The following is a 23,231-nucleotide window of genomic DNA, read 5'->3' as shown; positions in this document are numbered from 1 at the left end:
TATCTCTTCTTCCCAGTGTTCAGAACACAGACATCTCCTGCCATCTTTGAAACCTCAACTTTATCTGCAAATACTTGAATGTGACTGTGGCCCAATACCAGCAGACATGTCAAACACAATGTCAAGGCTGGGCATGGTAAAGGGGCACAGCAGTAAGCCCAAGAGGCTAAACTGGGAGGGGAGGAAGAGGGTGAAGAGCAGTGTAGTTGCTGGTCAGTGTTGGAGACTATTTTAAGTTACATCTTATTCCACATCATAGTCCTAGATCTTTACATAATGCTTTCGTAGAAGCCTTTCTTAGTGTGAAGCATGACTAACTTCAGAGGATTAACAGGGACTTTAATTTTACCTTCCATTTCAGTCAGAACAGACATGCTGATGGCAGACTCTTTGAAGCCACCAAACTGCAAGTGGACTGAGAAGCTGAATTTCTAAACAACAAGTACTTTTCTTCCTACAGATCACAGGTTGACTTTTAAAGACTTCACAAGTCTGTGTCAGTCAGGGCAAAAAAGAAAAATAACATTGCTACATATGAAAAAGATCTGCTACTCTGTTTCTCCTTGGCCTTTCTCAAAGACACTGCAAAAGAATGATATAAACTCCCAACCGAGTGACAATGAGAACTTACTTCTTAATTTAGGTACTGTACTTCAGTGTATTACCAGACTTAGTAGGCTTTAGAATTAATTTGTTGTGCATGCTACTTAACAAACAACTTTTCTCATTAAAGAAGTGGACCAGGTAAAGAATTTCAAATACAAAATTGTTCTATGTTAACTTAATAGCCATGAAGACAATCAATTAAGCAAATCTTTCATTTATTTTGTCACACTCATTCATGCACTATTAACAGCAGTTATCAAAAGCTTTCTGTAGATTTGTTATGATTAGGACTTCGAAGCCATGAATCTAAATCCTTAAGTAAAAATCTGAAAAGAATGTATTACAGTGAATCTCTGATGAAGTTATGAATATACACAATTCGCTCATAAATAGGTAACAAGGAAAAGAGATGTGCAGCTCTAACATTCCACCCTAGCCAAGGCAATCGTTTGAGTTCTTAATTGTCATTGTGGGGCGGGGAGGAAGAATACAGCTTAGTTTTTCCTTTTGGAAATACTACAGCTGTAACAGTTTATAACAGTTTTTAGTTGATGCTACCTCAAAGGGCCTGATAATGAACATGGCTTGGTTGCCAGTAAGGCATGATTTAGGTTTGTGAATTACTGTAAAGTGAGTATTAAGCAATATAATTATAAAAATGTGATTTAAGTGATAGAAGTGACACTTCATGGGAACTGAAAGGACTTTAAATTCATACATGTTGGACGTTAATAGAAAAAGAGCTTGCTTGAAAAATACACTCAAGTAGAAAGAGGTGTCAGCCCCTGAAGCCCGCAAGGCAGAACAAGATCTATTCTTTTCTCTGTGGGTCTCCAAGTAATAACTAAGGAGAAAAAGAATAAAGTGGAGGCATATGAAGGATCAGATGGCTTGGAATTTTCTTTTCTAACCATTTTTAGTTTGCTAAAAACTAGCAGACACTCTCCAACAAGCTTTCCAAACAAAGACAACAGAATTTTAAACACAAAAGTGTTCACAGAATTGGTGGGCAATACTAAGAATAAGTATGAAAGGACAAAAAAAAAAGTTACTATTTCCACAGAAGAAAGAATTACAAATTAAGGGGACAAAATGCAAAGGATGAAAAAGAAACGCAACAAGAACTTTTGCCAAATCCTGAACACTTCACCGATGTCATAAACCGTATGAAATATAAGAAGGATAAGCAAACATGAATATAGATACAACAGAGGCTCATTAAGATACTAAAGACTGTCATAAAAGTATAGCACAAGTCTAAGTGAGTACCACGAAAACTAGGTAAAAATTAAGCACATTAAAAATTAAAACCACAGGGAAAAAAAAAAAAAAAAAATTCCATGAACCACCACACCAGAGGAAAAAATAGTAATAAATAAAATCAGGAATAAGTAAAAGCTCAAAAATTGAATTTCACATTGCATTTTCAATGCAATAATGTGGGCAACACAATCAGCAGCAACAAACAAGTCAGCTCTTACATTGGAATATAGGCCACCTCAAAAAGTACTCTACTGAAGTTAAAACCCAGCGTCCTTTCTTACGCAAAAAAAAAAAAAATTTAAAAAATTTCAAAACCACAAACGTATAGGTATGAACTAGCTGGAGAAGGTCTACTGACAAGAACAGCAAGATGGATAAAAGTCTTCACAGAGAAACTGAATAAACTGAGGTTGTAAGTTTTAGAGAAAAGAAGGCCAAAGAGAAACTTAGTTAATAGTCTCCAAAACCACAAGAGGAAGGAAATAACCTATTCTCCGTGGCCACAGAGGACAAGAAAAGAAGTAATATCTGCACCAATAAAGATTCAAACTAAACAGGGACAAAACCTCACAAGATTTCTAATGGTAATAAGTTAAGTTCCCATGTTAACACAGACCAAATGAAAATTCTGCAGACTCTCCTGTACATGGTATTAATACCATGCCCACATGCAGCTGATCTCACTTTTGTAGGGGAGTAACAGTGGCATCTTGACCTTTCTATCCCTAACGTCTCCAACTATGCTGAGATCTCTCTCTCTCTCTCTCTCTAAGTCTGTGTGATGAATATCAAATGCTAACACTGGTCTTTAGTTGATCTTATTCTTAAATGTAATGATTTCAAGTAATGGAACTATGCTGAAGGAATATCCTCTATACAGACATGATGATTTTTCCAGTGTTCTTTGAGTTTTCATTAGCAGTTTGTAGACTTCAGAAAATGCTGGAATTCCCAAGAAAAATCAATTTGTATCATTTACAGTTGCAGTATTGCACTTCAATCCAGGTAGCATTTTATTGCAATAATTAAAAATTAAAAATCTGAAGATAATAATTTTCTCTCTCTATAAACACATCAGTATAAAATTTCTTATCTGTTACCCATCTTTCCATGACCAACAGCTAATGTAAAGCTGAAAAAGATGATGCAATTTAAAAGATATGTTTTAAGGTGTAACTATGGTCTTGAACTGTGTAAGAAAAATACTTGCAATACTTGCTTCTCATACAAACCACTGTTCAGCCTTAGTTTTGGTATGCAGCAGGCACTGCAGGTCTATATAATCCATTTAGTCTGACAACAACCTCCGCTAAGCAGAACTATTCAGATCTTTCATTTGTGCCTGAATTGTATCCAACCACTTTGTCAGAGCAGATTTATGCATTCTCATGATCATACTTAAGACAAGTAGCATTTCATTATTTCTGGGATGCATGCTCTTGAGATGTGTAATTTAAACACTATCTTACCTCATTATAATCCACTTTTTGTATCATAAACGTTTTTATTACACATTTATACTCAGTTTCTCTCAAACTCTGTAAGTGGTTTTAATTCAACAGGGATCTATTAAACTTTGCCAGTGCAAAAGGCAAGTGTTCAAATTTTAAAAATCCAACATTGACATTTAGTAGCAAACAGTACTAATATTATAGAACAGATGCTAATTTATTATCTGTGGAAAACCATCAGGTTAATGGGAACTTCTCAGTTTTTCTCATCATTTTTACTATTTCACCTTGGTCATAAGCATGTGCCTTTGCCTCTCTCAATACTCCCGCACTTGGAAGATTGTAGGAATACTGATCCCCATAATTCCCACAAGGTAATAAAAAGAATAAAAATAAAGGCAACAACCCTCTATCATCTCCACACTCAGAAATAGTCCCTTAGGATCAGGACTGAAGATATATACAGCAAGAGAAAAAACAATGTTTTCATATTAGATACTCTACTTTTTTGTAGATAAATTACATTTAGTCTCTAATACAATCTGGATTTTTTTAAATAGATCGATTGTATAAACGAATTATCTTTGGTCGAAAGATCAAATCATGAGAAATATTTTTAAGGTTTGGAAACCTGTAATTTTACAACTAAGTATTTTACCATTTACTAGGGAAAAAGGTCATAAATACAGCTTATTAAATAACCCTTTTTAATCCAGGAAAACCTGTATATAAAAGACACTGTTAGCAAAAACTCTGGTAAATTCCCCAGTGAAAAACCATCATTACTAATGCCTCCAAATAACATTAGCTTTTACAGCATAAACATGTAAATAAAACAGAGGTGAGTTTGTCTGTACCAGGACCCTAGTACATGCTACCAAGTTTCTTATTACTGTCATGAGTGGAGCTGGCCTGCAACATTTAATAAACTAGAATAAAAAGAAATAATGGGTAATAATGGGTTGTTTTTATTGTGTCTTCTATTATTTCAATTTTAATTTACTTCTCCTTTCTGATGTACTGTGCTTAAATTAAAACAAATACAGAACATAAGCTAGTAATAAAAGGAAAACTACTTCCTTTCTGTACTATTAGAGTACTAACAGGTTTTTCTAGAAAAATGGTTTCAGCCAATCTCAACATTTAAAAACCTGAGTCTTGTAACTAATATGCCAACAGTCATATTTGGTAACATGAGCAGAATAGTTTTGAAAATGAATGCAATGGCAGCCAAAGATACAGTCCTGTCAAGAAATAAAGAGCAGAGCCATTATCTTGGCAAGTTTTTGCTTTGTTAGTGGACCTCCGTACCAATTCCCTCAAATATTTAATGGCTTCCTTGATGAAAAGAGTTTATTGCAAACCTCTCCTCCACACACCAAAAAAAACAACCAAAAAAAAAACCCCCAACCAACCCAACAACAACAGATTCTTATGCACTAAAACAGGTCTCCACATTCTACTAAAGGACACTTTTTTCCTTTACACTGCATTCAGTAGTCTCTTCCTATCTACTGCTCATACAACATAAAACTTACCAAAAACATTTTATGGCTTATTGAGCATCATGGAAAAAAGTAAGAAAACCAATATACAGTTTTCTTACAAAGAAAATTAATATTCTTTCTACAGAAGAGCAGCAGCAATCATTTGGTTAAGTTATACCCAGCTGCTTTAAGCAATTAACTGCAGAGAAACCTAAACAGCAGTACTTAGCAATACCTAGAAGCCATATTCCTAGGCTAAACCACTTCTCCTCTACATAACACATACACCCAGACTAAGAAGTCTAATCCTCTCTCAAGCAGCATGTAAGACTTGTACAGAAACGCAGCCAGCGAAACTGCAGTAATTCTAACAGACTTTTATAGAACTTTTACTGAGTCTTAAGATGCCTTTTATGTAATACAAGCTAGCCACCCATTAACATCTCTAAACATCTTAAAACCTTAATTTCAATAACAAGATTCCTTCTTCCCCCCTGCTAAGTCTGTAAAACTTCAAGTAAACATTTGTTTTCTATAATATCTGTATTGCATTATTTGTAACTTTTTTGCTATAATTTAGGATGTTAACACATACATTCTAAAAGCCAGTATTTCTTCAAAGTGCTTGTTTTGGAGAGAAGGGGGACAAAATTGAAATAGAAGCCGGGAAACTGATGAAGAATTCTTGAAGTGTCACCACAAGAGACAAAAGTAAACTTCCACTCCTTCTAGTAGAGAAAAAAAATCTCCAAACGCACCCTAAACCCAAGCAGGAGGTGGGGAGGGGAAGGAATTTCTAAAGCTACTGTCCCAGAATAGTAGCAAAAGGTCATACTGTACCTTAATTCTAGCTCAAGGTATAACAAGAAAACAAAGCAGAGAATTGTACAGAGAAAAGACTTCAGAACAATACTTCTAAACACAGCAAAAATATCCAAGCAAATTAGAAACTGAAGCCCAGGAAATAAAGTACATATTTGAAATGGCAGCAGCAATTAGCATAGCTAGAAATGCCACATCCCTTTAAAATAAATGACATCCATTACTGTTTCTCTAAAAAAGTTGTGAGTTTTCTTCACAAAAGTAATGCACCTATTTCTCATCTGTAACTTGGGTTAATGCAACTAATTTCACTATTAACATGAAGTATTCACAAGAAATTATTTCCAAGTGAAACAAAGAGAATAAATCACTAAAGAAGGTAACTTATACTTTTTACTCGATGTGAAAAAAGAAAAAAAATTCAGTACAAATTTTGGCACTGATTCACAAAGCTGTTGCTGAGATAGGCCCAGAGTCATGATCCTGCTAAGGCAAATCCAGACCACCACATTATTCTAACACAGCTGGTTAACTGCAGCTACTGGTCACTTGTACAGTTCTTTCCCTGCAGAAAGCAACAGTACAGATTTGAAAACAAAAAGCTCGTAATATCAAATCCTTCTCTTCTACTACTGTGAAGCATAATCTTTAAGAACAGAAACATTAACAGAAGGATCATACACTGTGTTGGGTTCATGTGACAAGGTTTTGGTAGAGAGGGAGCTGCAGGCCTGTTCCCTGTGCATACACTTTGAAGGGAGCTGCAGCCCATGGAAAGGACCCACGCTGGAGCAGGGGAAAAGAGCAAGGCGGAAGGAGTGGCAGAGAGGAACTGCTGTGGACTGACCGCAAAGCTGAAGGCTGCAATATTCAAAGAAAAAGTAGCCAGAGAAAGTGTTACCCAAATTATATTGAGGAATCTGAAGTTTGATATGGTAAAGTACAGTTTCAGATGTAAATGAGCACATGTTCAGTTAGTCAGCATTAATTACTTTCATACGCAGAACCAACAAAAGCTGTGACAGGCTGATCTCTGGCTGCATCTACTCATTGTTGATTGAGATAAGGAGTACAATGGCACAAATTTAGTTTAATAAACATAATGACATTGAAGCAAAAAACTTACAAGAAAGTTACCTGAATAAATAACCATATCTTGTAAACAGTTTTAAATTATTTAGTAAGTGGCAAGACTTGATTAGTTGATATTTGATACAGTAAGAATATTTTTATTTGTGAAGAAGCACTAGAAAAGTGACATACCCACAGTGTGTAATTACCACAAACAGCTTTATAAAATTAACAGAAATAAGTTGTGTTTTATTACTTCAAAAATGGTTGAAGTTACAAATTTTCCCAAGTGCTCCAATTAATTTCTGATCTAAACTACTGAACTGTAGCCGAGCTGGCAGCTATACTGTACAGAATGTACTGGAGATTTGTGTAGCTTGATTTCAGAGAGCAATGCAAATAAACTTGTAATTACCTCCTCACTGTCCTAAATAAAAGGGTGATGGATGCAGAGATATTTGCATCTGTTTTCCTGTTAGTGATCATTCATTAGAGTATATAATTTTATCAGAGTGCACAGAATTAGCAAGCTACAGAAGTGTAAATATTTGGAAAGAGGGAAGGTTTGAGAGTAAGATTATCTTTTCAGGGGAGGGGAAAAAAGGGGGGGGCAGGGGGGAAAAACCACCCCTCCCAACATCTCATAAAGTATAAAATGAAACTTAAAAGCAGTAGTGACAAGGCTGTTGATATAACTATGATAACAAATTAAAACAATTCACATTTTTGACATGTTAGACTTTAGATACAGTTGCTATCTCTGTTCAATATACGCCAGAAATTCCTGTTGAGCAGAACAAACAATATTATTATTCAAAAACAACTGCCTGCAAAAAGTTTATTAGTAGCCTAAAAAGAACATGAATCCCATAAGTGAATCTGAGACTATAGTAGTTCTTCCCATAGTACTTCCACAGTGAATAGCAAACCTACTGCTCAAAGAATGTACTGCAGTTGTTAGATACGGTCCTATGAACGATGCTAGGAAAAGACATTAGCACACTTCCCCCCCTCCCCCTTTTTTGAAGTATCACCTCTTTGAGTATCTTAATAGACATCCTTCAAATGTAAATACTTCTGTAACTGCAGTTTCAGAAAACCATACTGCACACTGTATGTCCAGCTATATAAACTACACCTTAATTTTGTAGGAATTATTCTTTCAGGAAAGAATAATTACTTAGACAAATGGAGACAACAGATGCCGTAGCTACCCCTCTGTCCTCCCCTGCACTTTTTAGTTCTTTAATTGCCCTTGCTCACTGTATCACGTGTACTAACAATAACATTCCATCTTCAGTGCAGGGCTTGAAATTTAGATCGTGTAAAGCAAACATTGTTGAATATATTCCACTGGGCAGACGTTTGGATTTGATCTTCCTTTCAAGTGTGCCAGTATCTTGATCAAATGGGCAACTTGGTTCCCCTTTATCGCCTTCATCATTGCTACCATGCAACCCTCATAAACCACTGGGAGTTCAGTAAACTTCCTTTCCTGGAGCACTCTCAGTGCAAATGTAACACACAAGAAACAGGCTCTGCCAAAAGGGGTTGCATACACTTAAACTTACTGCTGGCAAGGCCCAAAGTCAGAACTTCAGGATCTAGATGAAACATTTAATGCATAAGTCAGCCCTCTCTCACAGGGTATTTAACAAAAAGTCCAGTGAAATATTTTCCAAGTGTCATCACTGGAATACAATTCATTATTAAATAGTTCTATGTAAAAGCACAAATTTAACTGGTGGAATAGAAGGAGGAAGAAAAGGATAGACATTCAGTGTTCCCATGCCAACGTGATCATGACCAAATTTGATGCAGGCTACGTCTGTTCCTGCGTATGTAATCACAAACTAATGTGCTTAGAAAGTCTCAAACATGTGATACACTAAAAATACTACCCACTACATTAGCATAACAAATACATACATAATACTACAACTGCATATGCAAGTTGCAGGTACAAATTCTAATGCACTAATTTGCATTATTCAAGCACTGAAGACCCTCACTTTTTGAGACCAGACATCAGTTCACTGAGGAAACTGTAAAAACAAAACAAAAGTATCTAGTCCCTATCAAGTAATTAACAAACTAGACGTAAAACAGATTAAGTAAAGGAGTAAGAAACCTATAATAAGAATAATGGGCAGCACAAACCTCAAGTATTTTCAGTATATTGGGAGCCTGACTTATGATTCTGCATGCACATATTAAAATTTATGCCAAATTGAGTTTTTCGGACAGATAAAACAGAGACTAATTACCTCTACAAGTGTTTCCAGGACAATCAACCAAGCCTAACCAGACACATGGAACAAACTCAACCAACAATCAAAAAGAAAGAGGCATCTTTAAGTAACAGGAGGTAAAAGTACACATTTCAAGAGTGAGTGGGATGACAGGACACCAGGCAAAGAAAAGCTCTGAAAACGACATACTTATTTTCAGCCTGACAACAACAGATAGCATCCTGACTTGTCAAACAATCAGGACAAAGCCGTTCAAATGGCTGAGAAAAGAGTTGTTCGGGAGGATTTCAGATGGAACTTAATGGGGAAAGATTGTTATGTTTATCAAGGCCAAAGAAAAGCATGCTATAGTATTTGAAATGGATGAAAGTCAAGACAAGACTTGTACACTCAAGCTTAACAGTCACCAGAATATATCAGAGAATTAGGACCTCTCCTTCTATTCCAAAAGAGCATAGATTTGCAAGTTTTCACCATTTGGGCAAGATATGACCATGTGTCTGTAGATAATCAGTAAAAATCAAATGTAGAGAAAAGAAGTAAGCTTCTGTGAAACCAATACACAAAACTGAACCAGAGAAGAACAGCATTGTGAAGCCAAAATGATGATAGAAGGACAGAAACTGAACAGTATGAGAACATAAAAATGTAGAAGATATCCTAAGATTAAAACAAAGTTTTGGAAGATGGGTAATAGAGGAGATGAGACTAGGCCAAGAGAAATCAGAAGATAAAGTGTCACTACATGAAATACTTAAGCTAGAAGAAAGGAAGGGATGAGAAAAGTACCTTCTTTTGCCAGTGCAGAGCAGAATGAAGGAAAGCCAACAAGGCAAGAACAAAACCCACACTACTATGTTCTGTCAATATTATCCTAGAAAAATCATCAGTATTGAGGAAAGACAGCAAGATTTGGAGGAAGATCTGCACGTTTCAAGAAATTAAGTCTTGATGGTGGCAGTGTAGGTTGCAAAATACACTGGGTTAACTTAAATGAAAATTTAGAATTGCTTAGCTGCAAAGATAGCAGAACTGAAGAAGAAGAGAATAAGATGAGAACAGAAAGGAAGTTCTGCCATGGATGGGAAGGTCAGTCATACCAATGGAGAACAGGAAGCAGCTATGGGGCTGATAATCTTGGCAATGAACACTGATAAACGGGAAACCATCTGACAACTGAGAAAGAGCAGTAAGGAGGAAGCTGCTGGAAATTACTCAGAGGGAGGTGGGAGTATTTAGAAATCTAAGAGAACATTACATTTGAAGAATTATATATGCCTTTGATAAGCAGAAGCACTGAACCAGAGATACTGATTTAATAAAAATAGGTTTTGATCAAGAACTATGAAGCAGAAGTTATCCTAACTAATGCTAGAGAATTCAAGATACCATCAACTAAGGAAGACCTAGAAATCTTAAGTCAAACACAAAGGGCTTGGATAGCTGGTAGCTAATGAAAACAGTAAAGGGATTTGTAAAATAATCAGATGAAGTAATACCAGAAGAGGGGTAAAATTAGGAAATGCTATCTGGATTTGTGCTGCTAGAAGACTTAAACAAAGAATTGAGAAAAGACAAAAAAGACATCTGTAATTTCTAACATGTGAACGTACCAAAGAAGGCAGGGGAAAAGGGAAAGGAAATTATGCATGTTATGTACATTTGAATGCTGACAGGCAGAAAAGGAGCAATATGAATGGTACAAGCTGTCAGTACAGAAAACACTATTAAAAAAAAAAATACATGAAGCAACTACAGTCATGTAGTTGTATACAGACAGCAACTACAGTCCTGAGAAAAGCAGTGTTTCTAAGTGAGAGAGGAACAAAATAAAATGGATACAATGGTAAAAAAAAAAAGCATGCAAACATTTTCCTACCATTCCTAATGAAGGTGATACAGTTACACATATTACAATTACTACAAACAGTTAAAAATCTATTTGTTTCATGAATATAGGACAAAAATATTCTGAGATATCAATATAAACTAACTTTCACATTTTGCTTTCTAGAAGGTTCAAAAATCTAAGGTACAGGCTGTTAGAAGAGTCTGTAGTCAAATTTATTGGTAAAACATATTTTGTCAAGGTTATAATAATTCTATATACCCCTGCGTTTTGCAGCATCAACACCACAAAAACAACAGCCTTATAACAGAAATGAATAGAAATAACTGAAACTACTGCCAATTTAGAAATTAACCAGAGTCCTACCACACTGTTTTGGTAGGTTTGGCTAATCCTTACTATCAATTTTTCCGCTACAAATTTTTCAATTTTTGTGTCCGCTACATGATACATGGTCACTTCACAAAGTCAGAAATGGAAACTCCAGTTACCATGGAATCAGCCTGACCTCGTGCAAATAAAGAAGCTTGCTTTGCATAAAAGTTTTGAAAATTTCAGTGCAGGTGATTTGAACCCTCTGCTTGCTTTTGCTGTCCTTCTAGCAGATGTCTAAAAGGTGCCTATATTTAACAGGCTCAGCATCTATACTAATAAGGTACGTCAGACACACAAAGAAGCATTTTACACTTTTACATAAAATTCAATCTCCAATCTGGCAGTTATTCTAACCCCACCCTCCCACACTGCTGCCTGCCATGCTACTGTGATACTGGGTTCGTTGTAAATCTATAAAAAGAATTGAACAGAAAAGACTAACAACTCCCAAAACTGTTATTTTTACAATACCAACATTTAGTAAGTACTCACATCAAACTGTCCACTTTTAGCTTAATCATTTTAGCACATCAAAGATTAACCCTAATATCTGACAATAATGTAATCAATACAAAAAAGGTCAGAAGTTAAAGTCTTTGAGTAGTTGGGGGAAAAAAGACACAAATAACCAACAGAACTGGTCTTTTAATTCAGAAATGCCATCTGATGAGCCAAGGCACCATGCAAACATTATATACTTTCAGTAGAATTAAAATGTCAGATTGAGGAAGAATGGACAAGACTGGGAAAAATCACGAATTAGCACTTAAAAACAATTGGATGAAGCACTTCTCATCTTTATCATTACTGTGCCAATTATATGTTGAAGATATCAACTTCAAAAAGCTTTGATTAGCTGTTTACTTCTGGAAAGACTTCCAAAAGTTGGTTCTTTAGCTTTTCTGCAATATAGGTCAATCAAGAATAAGGTACCTGTAGTCTACATAATTTGTATCAGTTTTCAACCACAGTAAAAGGTGACCCGAGAAGGTGGAACTGGGTAGAGGAAAGGCTACCAAAAAAAAGGGAAAAAAAAGTGCTTTATGTTTACTCTTTCACCCAAACACAAGTTAAAAAAAAAAAATCCTGATTTTCAGTCTTACTGTCATAAACATCAGAGGCCTAAATGTTAAGCTTTCAAATCATCCCAGTTACTCTGTAGTCCCCAATTCTATGTGGAGTTCCTTATGAAAACCCTTTGTGCTCCTCATTGGTTTTGGATACTGATTACAAAGCACAGGAAAAATGTAATTTTGTAGCACTAGGACAAATGAGGAAAAATAACCTACATACACGTGGGTAACACACTTGCCTTCCCCTTCAAGAGAGGGGCACTGAAGACTGAAAGGGCTACGCAGCTCAGATCGTATGTCCATTCTCACCTGAAAGCAAACCTCTTCTGACAGCTACAGATTAACAACTGTCAGTTTGCTAGTTCATATGCCACTGCTAGAGCTGTTGTGATGAGACTTTAAAAAAAAAAAAAGAATCAGCTGCTGTGTATGGCTTAATTTTCACTCAAATCCATAATGACAATTATTTATGCTCCCAAAGGCTACCTTGAAGTGTTCTAAGTTTTCAGAGCTATTGCCAAGAGCTGCTGGATCCTGTGATAATATAAATATGCCTACTAACATTCTATTTTGATAATTTACAAATGTATGGGCAACCATAAAGGACATCACTTTCCCAGGTCTGCTGCATGGCAGGGCTTCTATATGTATGCAGAAAACAAACGTGTGCACCACATTACCCCTCCATCTGCATGCACTGTTCACATGCAAGATGAGTGCAAGCACATATTTAGAATTATCCTGTTTCTATTCCTTCCAACCCATGCACTTCTGGTAGAAGCTGCAAAGGACATAAGTAGTATCACAAAACTTCAAAAAAAGCAAAGGTATGGACTTAATGTGCTTCAAAACAGTGATACTTATAAAACATATCAGCAAGAACTCTTTAATAATTTTTTTCTTCAAAGTAACAAAGACAGAGGTCTTCCCCTGACAAGGGGCAAGGTTGATTAAGTTGCTTGTACAGCAGCTACCAAATTGCTTTCAGACAGCTTGGCTTTTAAGAAAACCAGAAACAAAACCAAGCCCTGTTTAGTTTAATATGCCATAAAACATGAGCTGAACCACTGCAATTTATGAGGCTTTACAAGTCCCATTAGCAGAGGGACTTTTTTCACCCTAAGAGGAGGGCAGGGACCAATACAGCCCTCCCCATTCATGGTAAACCCTGAGACATTTCTACCCCTCTCTGCAGATGCCTGTTCCTAGAACGTACCACAACAGAGAAGGAACTTAAGTCATTCCAGGTGATTAATGTGAGCTCTCCGAACACATCTACCCAGTTTATGGCCTGAAAGGATACTAAAAGTCCAAAATAACACTGATACGATCCTCTAACCATCTATTCAACTACCAAGTGCTAGTTACAAATAAGGAATATGGATTAAAACATTGGCAGAATGCATACATAGCCAAGAAAAAAAAATTATGTAGAAAAAACAGATGGCAAAGCTGGACAATAATTTTTATCCCCTTCTCATCCTTCCTCCTCCCAGGAAGGTGGGAATGTACTCCATGACCGAGTACTCCTCATTTCTGCAGTCTCACTTACATCCACAGTACAAAGCAGGCATACTGCAGATACTTAAGGTGGAGCCATGACTACTACCTAATTACTTTTAGCCCTGCATCCAGGTAAGTCAGATCACCAAAATTCGTATTAACCTAAGGAAGACTTTCATTTTTTTCACCACCTCCAATATGTTTTATGGCAAAAAAACTCATAGGAACAAGTTAATTATGAGTCTATTCAAACTATTTTGAGGCTGAGATGTTCCACAACTGGTTTTGACCTAAAGAGGATCCTTTAGGTTAGAGAAATAGCTCTGGATTCAAACTTGAAGAAGCTTTAATACTGTAACCATCACTTCTAAAAAAACATTCTAAGGAGATTTACTAGAAGCAGACTGTATTGACAGTGTTCCACCCTGTGCACGTCAGTATGAAAAGTTGCTTCATTTTCAGGTTTAATGGGAAGACAGTACAATTTCCCTGTAGCCTGTAACTTCTTAGATAATTATTATAGTTATTATCATAGAAGACTAATAGAAAAGCAATGTATTTCTAATGTGCTCTAATTACTATACAGACAGCACAAAGGTGTGGGACCACCATTCTGAATCATCTTCCAGCATTTTTGTTCACTGAACTCTACAAAAAGTTTTCTCCAAAGATTAAATTCAATTTTAGAATTAATTTCCTTAATTAGTATTAATACTTTTTATTTGCTTTTATTGAAAGTGTACGTAGTAAAATTTCATTGGCATTTGTACCAAGAACTGGTTTCTAAGACTTAGCTTCATCTAATGAAGATTAAAGACATTATTATGTGGGAGACCAATATTGTCCAAGGTCTCAGAATAATAAAAAAAATTATTTTAAAAATTCTGAAAGCTATGCTTTCTTATAATTAATTTTAAGAAAAAGAGGAAGATATTTGAAAAAATACATTCTCAGAGTTTTTCATCACTGGACTCCCTTCTCAAGTACAATCTCCCACACTCAAGTAAAAACTATTACTTATATTTCAAGTGGTTTGTCAGACAAAGCAAATACGAAAAGAATCATAGAGAATAGCAAGACAAACCTAGTACCAGGTAAGAACAGAACTGCAAAAAGCTAAGAGTCGCAGAGTAACCACCTGAACTTTCCAAGAGCACAAAACTGAGACAGTAAAAGCTACAACCCAAGGAAGACATACCATGTGTTTCTGACTATTATGCATAATTTACCTTTGCTGGAAATCAAAAGCTTATATCAAAAGTGAATATGCACACTTGAAATAAAAATTAAGAACACTGTTGGCTATTAATAAAGACACTGAAAAAAATATCTCCATAATTTATAGAGAACCAGAAAAAGCATAGGCAATCCTGCTCACCTGTCTTCACTGAAACGTCGACCAACCAAAATTTTACATTTGTCTGGAGGGAGACAAGCTGCTAGCAAAGGTACTGTCCTTAGCACTCGATTTTCCTGTAAAAACGAAAAGTTACTTTTGAATAAATTCAAGGAGGGCTTCTATGAATTGTTAATGTTTCCATTTACTTTCAAGCTCTTTTGACTACAGACACAGAAAAAATCTTACCAGATAAGAAAAAAAAAAAAAAAAAAAGATCTACATGAAAAAATACCCAATTTTGATGCATTCAAATCGTATTGTTTTGATTGACAGTATTAAACTTAGTCTTAACTAACCTATGATCATCAGCATAAATTTGAACTAGGCTATCAGTACCAAAAACAACAATGAATCTTCACAGAATAATAAGCAGTAGGCAAAAACCAGCATTAGCATTAATGTAATAGGTTGGGGAGCTAATGTCTCTATATTGGAAAACGAGGGGAGGGCTTGATTTCCACAAACAGGTGCTAAAAATAAAAGCACTGGGTGTATCAGAACAGACTGTGAAATACAAACATCTCCACTCTGCTGTCACTTCCCAGTAACCAGGACAACAGCACCAACATGAGTACTCCATCTTGTGCCATTCAGGCTGTGTTGAGGCATCTGCCTACATCTTTATGCCACAGGTGAGGAAGGTGACTACCATGCCTGGGTGGGGAGCAGGGGCTCTTCAGATCTCAAAGAGCATTGAAGAGACCTGTGTGGAAGAAGAGGGAAGTACTGCCAACTGAAGCACACCATCTACTTATTAAACAGAGGAATTTGTTTCTGTCCTTTATTTAACACAGCTGGGAACACACTAGTTTTTGTCTAGACAAGAAGTATTGCAAACTGAGCTTGAATATTTAGGATGTCAATTTTTGTTTTCCCATCAAAGAAGAGAGAGCATAGGTTTATCTTGCATTTAATGAAGACAGCAAGCCAACACTGAAAACTGAATGAAAGTTTCAATTCATTTACTTATCACAAGAGGAACAAAGGAAGGTTATTAGCTGAATCTAGCAGGAGGCAAGATGCTAGAGGTCAGGTGAGGATTTTGAAAGCCCTAAACCCAGTAAGAAATGAGTTCTTACAATATTCTCAGTCTGAACGTCTCATGATTCAGACAACAAAAATCCAAAGATCAGTCCCTAAACCACAGGATTAATTAATGAAAACCCAGGGGGGGGTTGGTCTGTCTTTTGATTTATGAGCCATATATCAACAATTCAGTATTTATGAACACATAAGGCCTTGATTAGCTCTCTCAGTTCTCTCTGGGCAGCTGTTACCTTCCACAAGTATCAATGTGCAGCTGCCTGCGCCTCTCACATTGCCTTGCTACCAAACTGCTGTTAAATTATTTCTGTGAAGACTTCTATCACTGTTGCCTAAAACCTTTATTAATTTTGCTTTTTCTGATCCATATCTACTGATCCTCTATAAATAAAAACACCCTGGAGTTGAAGGAATAAGTTGTCCTGCTACATCCACCACTACTTTGCACAGCAGCAGCAGCATGATGTCTCCTAAGAAGAGATGAAGATCAAAGTACCTGGGGAGTGAAGTGCTAGCAAGGGGAGGGAGAAATATCCTTCAAACTACCATTGATTTCTTCTATCTCAGCAAAGCGGAATAAGCCATCGATGGTGGTACAGTATTATTTGTCTTTATTTCATCATAATTAAATAACACTCCAATTCACTAGTCAGAAGACTCCCTTCTTCATGAGAATGTAAGAAGTGGCAATAAAGGAACTCAAAGAAAATCAATTATTTGTCTCTGATAAGCAAAACAAAAGAGCCATCATGAGTCAAGGGAAAGTCATTCAACTCTTCCCTCCAATGTCTTACCATTACTCCAGAATTACCTTCCATATCAAATAAATACATTCTCTTACCAACAGGGAAAATGGAATTTTGCAGTCTAAAAAACAATCCATGTGTACAGGAAGATAAAACATAAAATTCAAAGCTGAAAGGAATTGTTTGAGAACACAAGCTTAAGAACAGCTAAGTCAAACTAACATTAAAAAAGGTTTCATTTGTTTATAATTTTCCTCATTAAAAACCATTTGTATTTAACTAGACTATATATAACCTATTTGTTATCATATTGGCTTTTTCCCATTTACTGGTTTGAAAGTGTGCAGTTACTTCCTCCTTCGCTCTTCCCAGTGTTCTAATAGTGATTTGCAACTCTTTGTTTATTCATTACTTGACCGTTGAAGTACATATATGGAAATAGGATTGGAGGACTTATGCAGTGGGTTGACCTTGGTTGGCCTCTAGGTACCCACCAAGCCCCTCTATCACTCCCCCTCCTCAGCAGGACAGAGGGCAGAAAATAAGATGAAAATGAACTTGTGGGTCGAGATAAAGGCAGTTTAATAAAGAAAAGCAAAGGCCCTGTGCAGAAGCAAAGGAAAGCAAAAAGATTTTATTTTCTACTTCCACCAGCAGGCGATGTCCAGCCACTTGCTGGGAAGCAGGGCCTCAGCACGTGTAGTGGTTGCTCCATAAGACAAACACCTTAATAACAAATGCCGCCTCTGCCCACCCTGCCCCAGCTTTTATTGCATCATATGGTATGGAGTATCCCTTTGGTCAGCTTGGTTCAGCTGTTCTGGCTGTGCCCCCTCCCAATCTCTTGCCCACCCTCAGGCTACTGGCCTTTGGACGGGGGGTTTGGAGGGACAGCCCTGATGCTGTGCAAGCATCGCTCAGCAGTAGCCCAAACACTGGTGTGTTACTAACATTGTTCTAGCCACAAACACAAAGCACAGCACTATGAGGGCTGCTATGGGGAAAGTTAACTCCATCCCACCTAGACCCAATTCAACTTACTTTCACATTTGTTTTTTTTCTTTTCTGGGAATTAGTGGTACTTTTGGTTAGTACAGCATTACCCATCTACAATAAACAGGACAGTTCTAACTAACAAAAATATTTATTAAAGCCAGCGTATATATATTTCCTCCATTTTTGTTTAGGAATTGTTAGGACAATTAGCAAAAATTGTCCCCTTATATTTGATTCTCACTGTTCTATAAGGAATACTATGCAAAAGCAGTATTATAATGAGCAAGTCAAAGCTAATTACTGGCATTAGATCAGTATATAAATTCATTAAATACACACAATCTAAGTTTTCTTCTCAGATGCTTAACACTGAAAATTCTTGCACTTACAGAAAAAAAGGCGGCAGGGATGCAGAACAACCTAAACAGATACCCTCTGCTATGTTTTAAGAGTTCTGTCCTAAGTTATACCTATCACTCAGGTTTTGAAAAGTACATAATGGCCTACACTCTGCTGCAGATCACTCCAAGGATGATAAAAGGCAAAGGTAAGACAAATGTGTACAGGGTTTTGTACACCCAGCTATGCCACTGACCTGACCTAAGGTTCATAACACAAGGCATGAGAAGGGAAAAACAACAAAATTGTTTTATTTACTTATATATATATATCTATATGCCAAGAAGAAAAAGAAATTAGGCTAGACAAATTATTCCTTCACCTTTCCATTAGTCCTGATGCTGGGTTTGGGATACTGGGTTTCTATATAGTTAATTTTTAAATTAGTCTCATTATGAACAATGGTACACTAACACTATTCAGAAAACAAGTATTTACCCCTTGACATGGAATGCTGAATTCTCTATGAATTACTTCACAAATAAAAATCTAATTAATTCATGGGCCTAATATGCAAAATGGAAGCTGGATGGTACGATTCCTCACCTGGGATCCACTGCTCTGCAATAAGTGATTCCTCTCTCTTTCACAGTACCTGATACCTGCACAGGTCTATCTGGCAGCATGGCCTCTGGATAGTAAGAATGTGGAGAAAGTCACATTAATGAGAGCACAGGAAATGTTTCTCCTGACTTCCTACATTACTATCTCACCTGAATACAAGTCTCAATAGCATCATTTGACTGTAGTTGGTGGCTTACTTCACTGCACTGTGGACTTCCAAAGCCAATAAATAATTAAGCACATGGAGGATGACAGTCGACACTGATGTGCAGTAGACGAAAGACATTCACTATCTGGTTAGTTTAATGAGATATTTTTGAAACGGACTCTCAGAGTGTATCTGTAATGAAATGGCAGACTGAAGGATGAGATACAGTCCAGAAGGCTTACCTGCCTTCAAGAGTGATTGTACTTTGAGTATGAGCAGCTACAGCAAAGGGAAGCTATCTTTTGTCAGGTATGCCTCTGCTGTTCTGGAGACAAAACCATCACCTGTGATCATCTAAGACAAACACTTTCAAAGGTCATTGTAAGATATTCTTAGCTTCCTACCATTTGTTTGTATTTGTCTCTGATAAGCCAAGTGCCCTCGTATAGTCAGACACTTAAATTTTTCCTCTCAGATGGATTGTCTTCAAATACAGTGGTCTTCCAATACTAGTTTATCATGTGAATTATCATTACATAACATATACTAATGGAAAAGTTGCATCCCATTGTAACAGACAGCTGTTGTGATTGCTGATTAATAAAAAGTCCTTTGTCAGAAGGACACAGGAATGGTGTATGAAATCTAAAAATTATCTGCAAACTTTTTCTAATACCTTCCACCATGAATAAGAAATTCAACACAATTCAAATGCCAGTTCAAAGTTCTCTGGCAGATTTTTGAACCTCTTTTTTCCAGTAAGTGACTTAAGCGTATACTTAAGTACTTTTGAAATAAGAAGTACCACAAAACAGTATTCTTCTTATAAGTAGCCAATTAAAAATCACAGCTTTCCCATTTAGGAACCAAATGTGTCATGGCTTCTGTTTTGTTTCTCTGTGAGAGAACACTTTTCTCTAACTTGCTCTTTTACATTCTGCTTAAGTTCCTTCAGGCAAAAACTCTCTGCATGCTGATTGAGCTACTGTATAATCCTAAGTAAACAGTTGGACCAGAACAGTACAGGTTTCTGAACTTCACAGTCTAATTTGTAGACCCACCATCTATCCAGATCCGTGTAACTGCAGTCCAGCTTCTAAAACCCTTATGATCCACCACCATACTCCATTGTTAACAGATGGGAAAACATCAACAAATTCTCCTATTAGGTAAAACAGAACATACTGTTCTGAAGCTAAACTATAGTTTTCCATTGGCTAAACAGCTAAGGTCATCACTAAGACGAACTGCTTAATTCACACTTTAAGAGAACACTAACATCAATAAAAGACCACTGCTATAATCAAAACACATTCCTCCTTGGATCAACTCTGAGCACCTCTGTGAAATACCATGTCAAGATTAATTCTTGCAATTTGTACCAAGGCAAGTAGACTGCAGATTCTAACAGGACTATTCAGATAAGAAAAGATGTCTTGCATGCATGGAAGTTGCAGGAATAAGGTGTGATTTCAAAAGATACAATAATTCAGAAGAACTGGATAAAAGATACACTAACTCAGGTGAACTGGCATTTCAGTCATCAAGTTTAAAAGGAAAAATCATTATATGATGTTAACAGCATAGCTGCTTCCTCTTGCCCACCATATGCTGCATTAAGATTCTATCTGAACTCCAACAATTACCACAGCCTTACTCACCTCTGCCGGATGCTGAATTATATACAAGCAGGTGGAGACCTTTAGCGGATGTATTGGCAGGAATGGACATAAACACACCTTCTGAGGACGGCTACATGACAGAAGGGAGTGAGAGAACAATAAAAGTAATCAGCAATTTATGAAAGATGGCATAAATATGTCGCACAAATACATACTGCATCCCAAGAGGCACACTAAGAACTTCCCCTTATGACACAGTGTATTAAACCGAATGTAATTTTCTGTTTGAAACTCCTTCTGTTTCTAAAAATAAAGAAGCAAGGTTTTCACTGAAATAGAGTTTTGAGAACAGTGTTCAGATCCCTCCTGTGGTCTGGTTAGGATTAAAGCACTCTAAAAATCCTTTTATCATCTTCAGGAGGAGCAACTTACTAGCATCCGTACCCCAATCACAGAATTCTGTTACTGCTTTTCATACCAACTTAGTGTTTCAACAATTTGATAAAAATATTATAATAGAATATATTTATAATTGATATAATATTTATAATATATTAATTACAATAGAAAATTTTAGAAGTATACACACATGAAACACCAGACATGCTATATTTATGATTGGGTTAATTTTTTGCAATTCCATCTATGCTGAAATATGTAGTAGAAATGTAGTATGAAAACAAAAAATCCTTATCAGGAACTTCTAAGTCTGAAAAAAAAGAAGATAAAAATTATTTTAAATTCTTTGGTGTACTGCACATAGCTGTTAAAATGACTAGCAGAACTGTCTCTAAAGAAATGAACTTAAATATTGCTTGGCATAAAACTAATATGCTGAATAACCAAGAATAAACAGAAGCAACGAATTAAGCTCGGAGTTATACATAGACTAATTGACGTCGTTACACCAAAACCACATATACAACACGCATGTGCACGCATAGAAGTCACTATAGCTACTTGCACACGTTATTCAGTAACTCAGAAAAACAACGGATTTCCTTTACAGTGAAGCTATTACCAGTATTCACCACTTAAAATCATACCATCCCTGCAAACAAAGCTCTCTGAGATTAAAAATACAAAGTCAGGATTTTCAGCAGAATGCTAGGGATTTGGGAGCACAACTTCACCTGTATCCTCCTTGTAATCTTTACTGGTAACAGGTTGTATGTTGGTCACACGAGAGACAGTAAGCAATTGCTGCAGTAGACGCGATTTACAGAATTGAATTCTGAAGACAGGTCCAGATCAAGTTCGCGGTGAGCCCGACTGACACCACACTTGCTTATCCACAAGAGATCGCACCCAGCCGAGTATACTAAGTAATGTTACAGTAATCCAAGCCAGTATAACTGTTCCCTAGTCAAACATTAGCGCTTACCAGTAAATGGTGGCATTATAAAAAGGCAATAACAATAGATAAGCTCCTCTTCAACAGTTGACAGGCTGTGTTAATTTAAACCCCCCACTTCTAGCCTCAACTGCTGAGACACAGAAGCCATTCCCTGCTCCATAGGGTATACAGTTAAAGGTTATCCAACAACAGTCTAAATCCAAAGCAGTGGGGGGAACATTGATGCAAGGGAAGGAATTGGTACTGGCCAAAATAAGCACTGGAAAAGGTATTTTAAAATATTTACACTAAAAGGTCCATGGCCAAGAAATCAGTCTAATGACAAAATGGAAATTATTCTCATACACTCTTCTGGTATACTGTTCCCGTGGCCTGCTGTCTGTCTTTCCTTCAGGCTTCTAGTGCTGGCATTTTCCTGTTGCTAATCCTGCATAAATTTGGTATATTCTGTTGTATTAATGGACAGGCTTTGAGCTAAAATTAAGGCTCATTAATTTCACTATTCAGTGTGCTATTCCAGGGACCTTCATCACGAATGAACCAAAACCAACCTCATTTCGAGGTCTGGTGGGTCTAATTGCAGAAGTCCTCCAGCGCTGTACCACTGTTTTTTTCCCAGTATTTTCTCACGTGTAACCAATTTAAACAAATTTCTGAAAACAGTTTTGTTAACAACCTGGAAGCAGCAAATACCCCGAGAGGCTGTTTGTTGCCTGTGCCATGACTGTTAAGTAGAACCTCATCCTCCTTTTGGTGATCAGATTTAGTGGAAAGTCAATTTTGTACTAAGTGCAATTCCTTAGTTTCTCCCTGTTATGAAATGGCTGGTTTCACTAACAAGAGAAGTTGTTAAAGTTCTCTCCATTATGGCATTTTCTACTGAGGAGAGATTAAGACACGAAAATCTACACAAAGCTGTTCCAAAACAGTTAGCTGGTGACTTCAATCCGAAGAGCTGCATTGTTCACTAGCTTTTACAAGCAGACGGAAACAGTTTCCGGTGATTTCTGACCTCAGGGTGTTGAACTATAACAAAGTTGGCTAGATATAACTTACTTATTTTGAAGTCTCCCTTTTGCATATGCTTTTTGTATTTTCCACACTGGCTTGGATTTTTCACAGGTAGTTTTTTAAGCTTTGTTAACCTCACCAAAAAAAAACCCAAACCAAAAAAGGAAATTACCCAGAAAGCAAGCATATTCAA

At 36.7% G+C, this 23,231-nt stretch overlaps 1 protein-coding gene across 3 annotated transcripts in view; it reads right to left on the bottom strand.

Moving 5' to 3' along the window:
• Positions 1-23,231, bottom strand: part of DTWD2 (DTW motif tRNA-uridine aminocarboxypropyltransferase 2) — a 102,498-nt gene that overhangs the window by 44,628 nt on the left and 34,639 nt on the right. For all 3 annotated transcript variants that reach the window (XM_075527369.1, XM_075527368.1, XM_075527367.1), the window contains exons 2-3: positions 20,710-20,800; positions 15,131-15,225 (exon numbers count right to left, since the gene is read on the bottom strand). In XM_075527369.1, coding sequence (XP_075383484.1) covers positions 15,131-15,225; positions 20,710-20,800 — 186 coding nt within the window. The remainder of the gene's footprint in view (positions 1-15,130; positions 15,226-20,709; positions 20,801-23,231) is intronic.

The sequence above is a fragment of the Mycteria americana genome, chromosome Z, assembly GCF_035582795.1.
Source record: "Mycteria americana isolate JAX WOST 10 ecotype Jacksonville Zoo and Gardens chromosome Z, USCA_MyAme_1.0, whole genome shotgun sequence".
NCBI classification, from domain to species: Eukaryota; Metazoa; Chordata; class Aves; order Ciconiiformes; family Ciconiidae; genus Mycteria; species Mycteria americana.
Note: the sequence above shows the minus strand (reverse complement) of the source record. Positions and strands in the feature narration are given on the sequence as shown.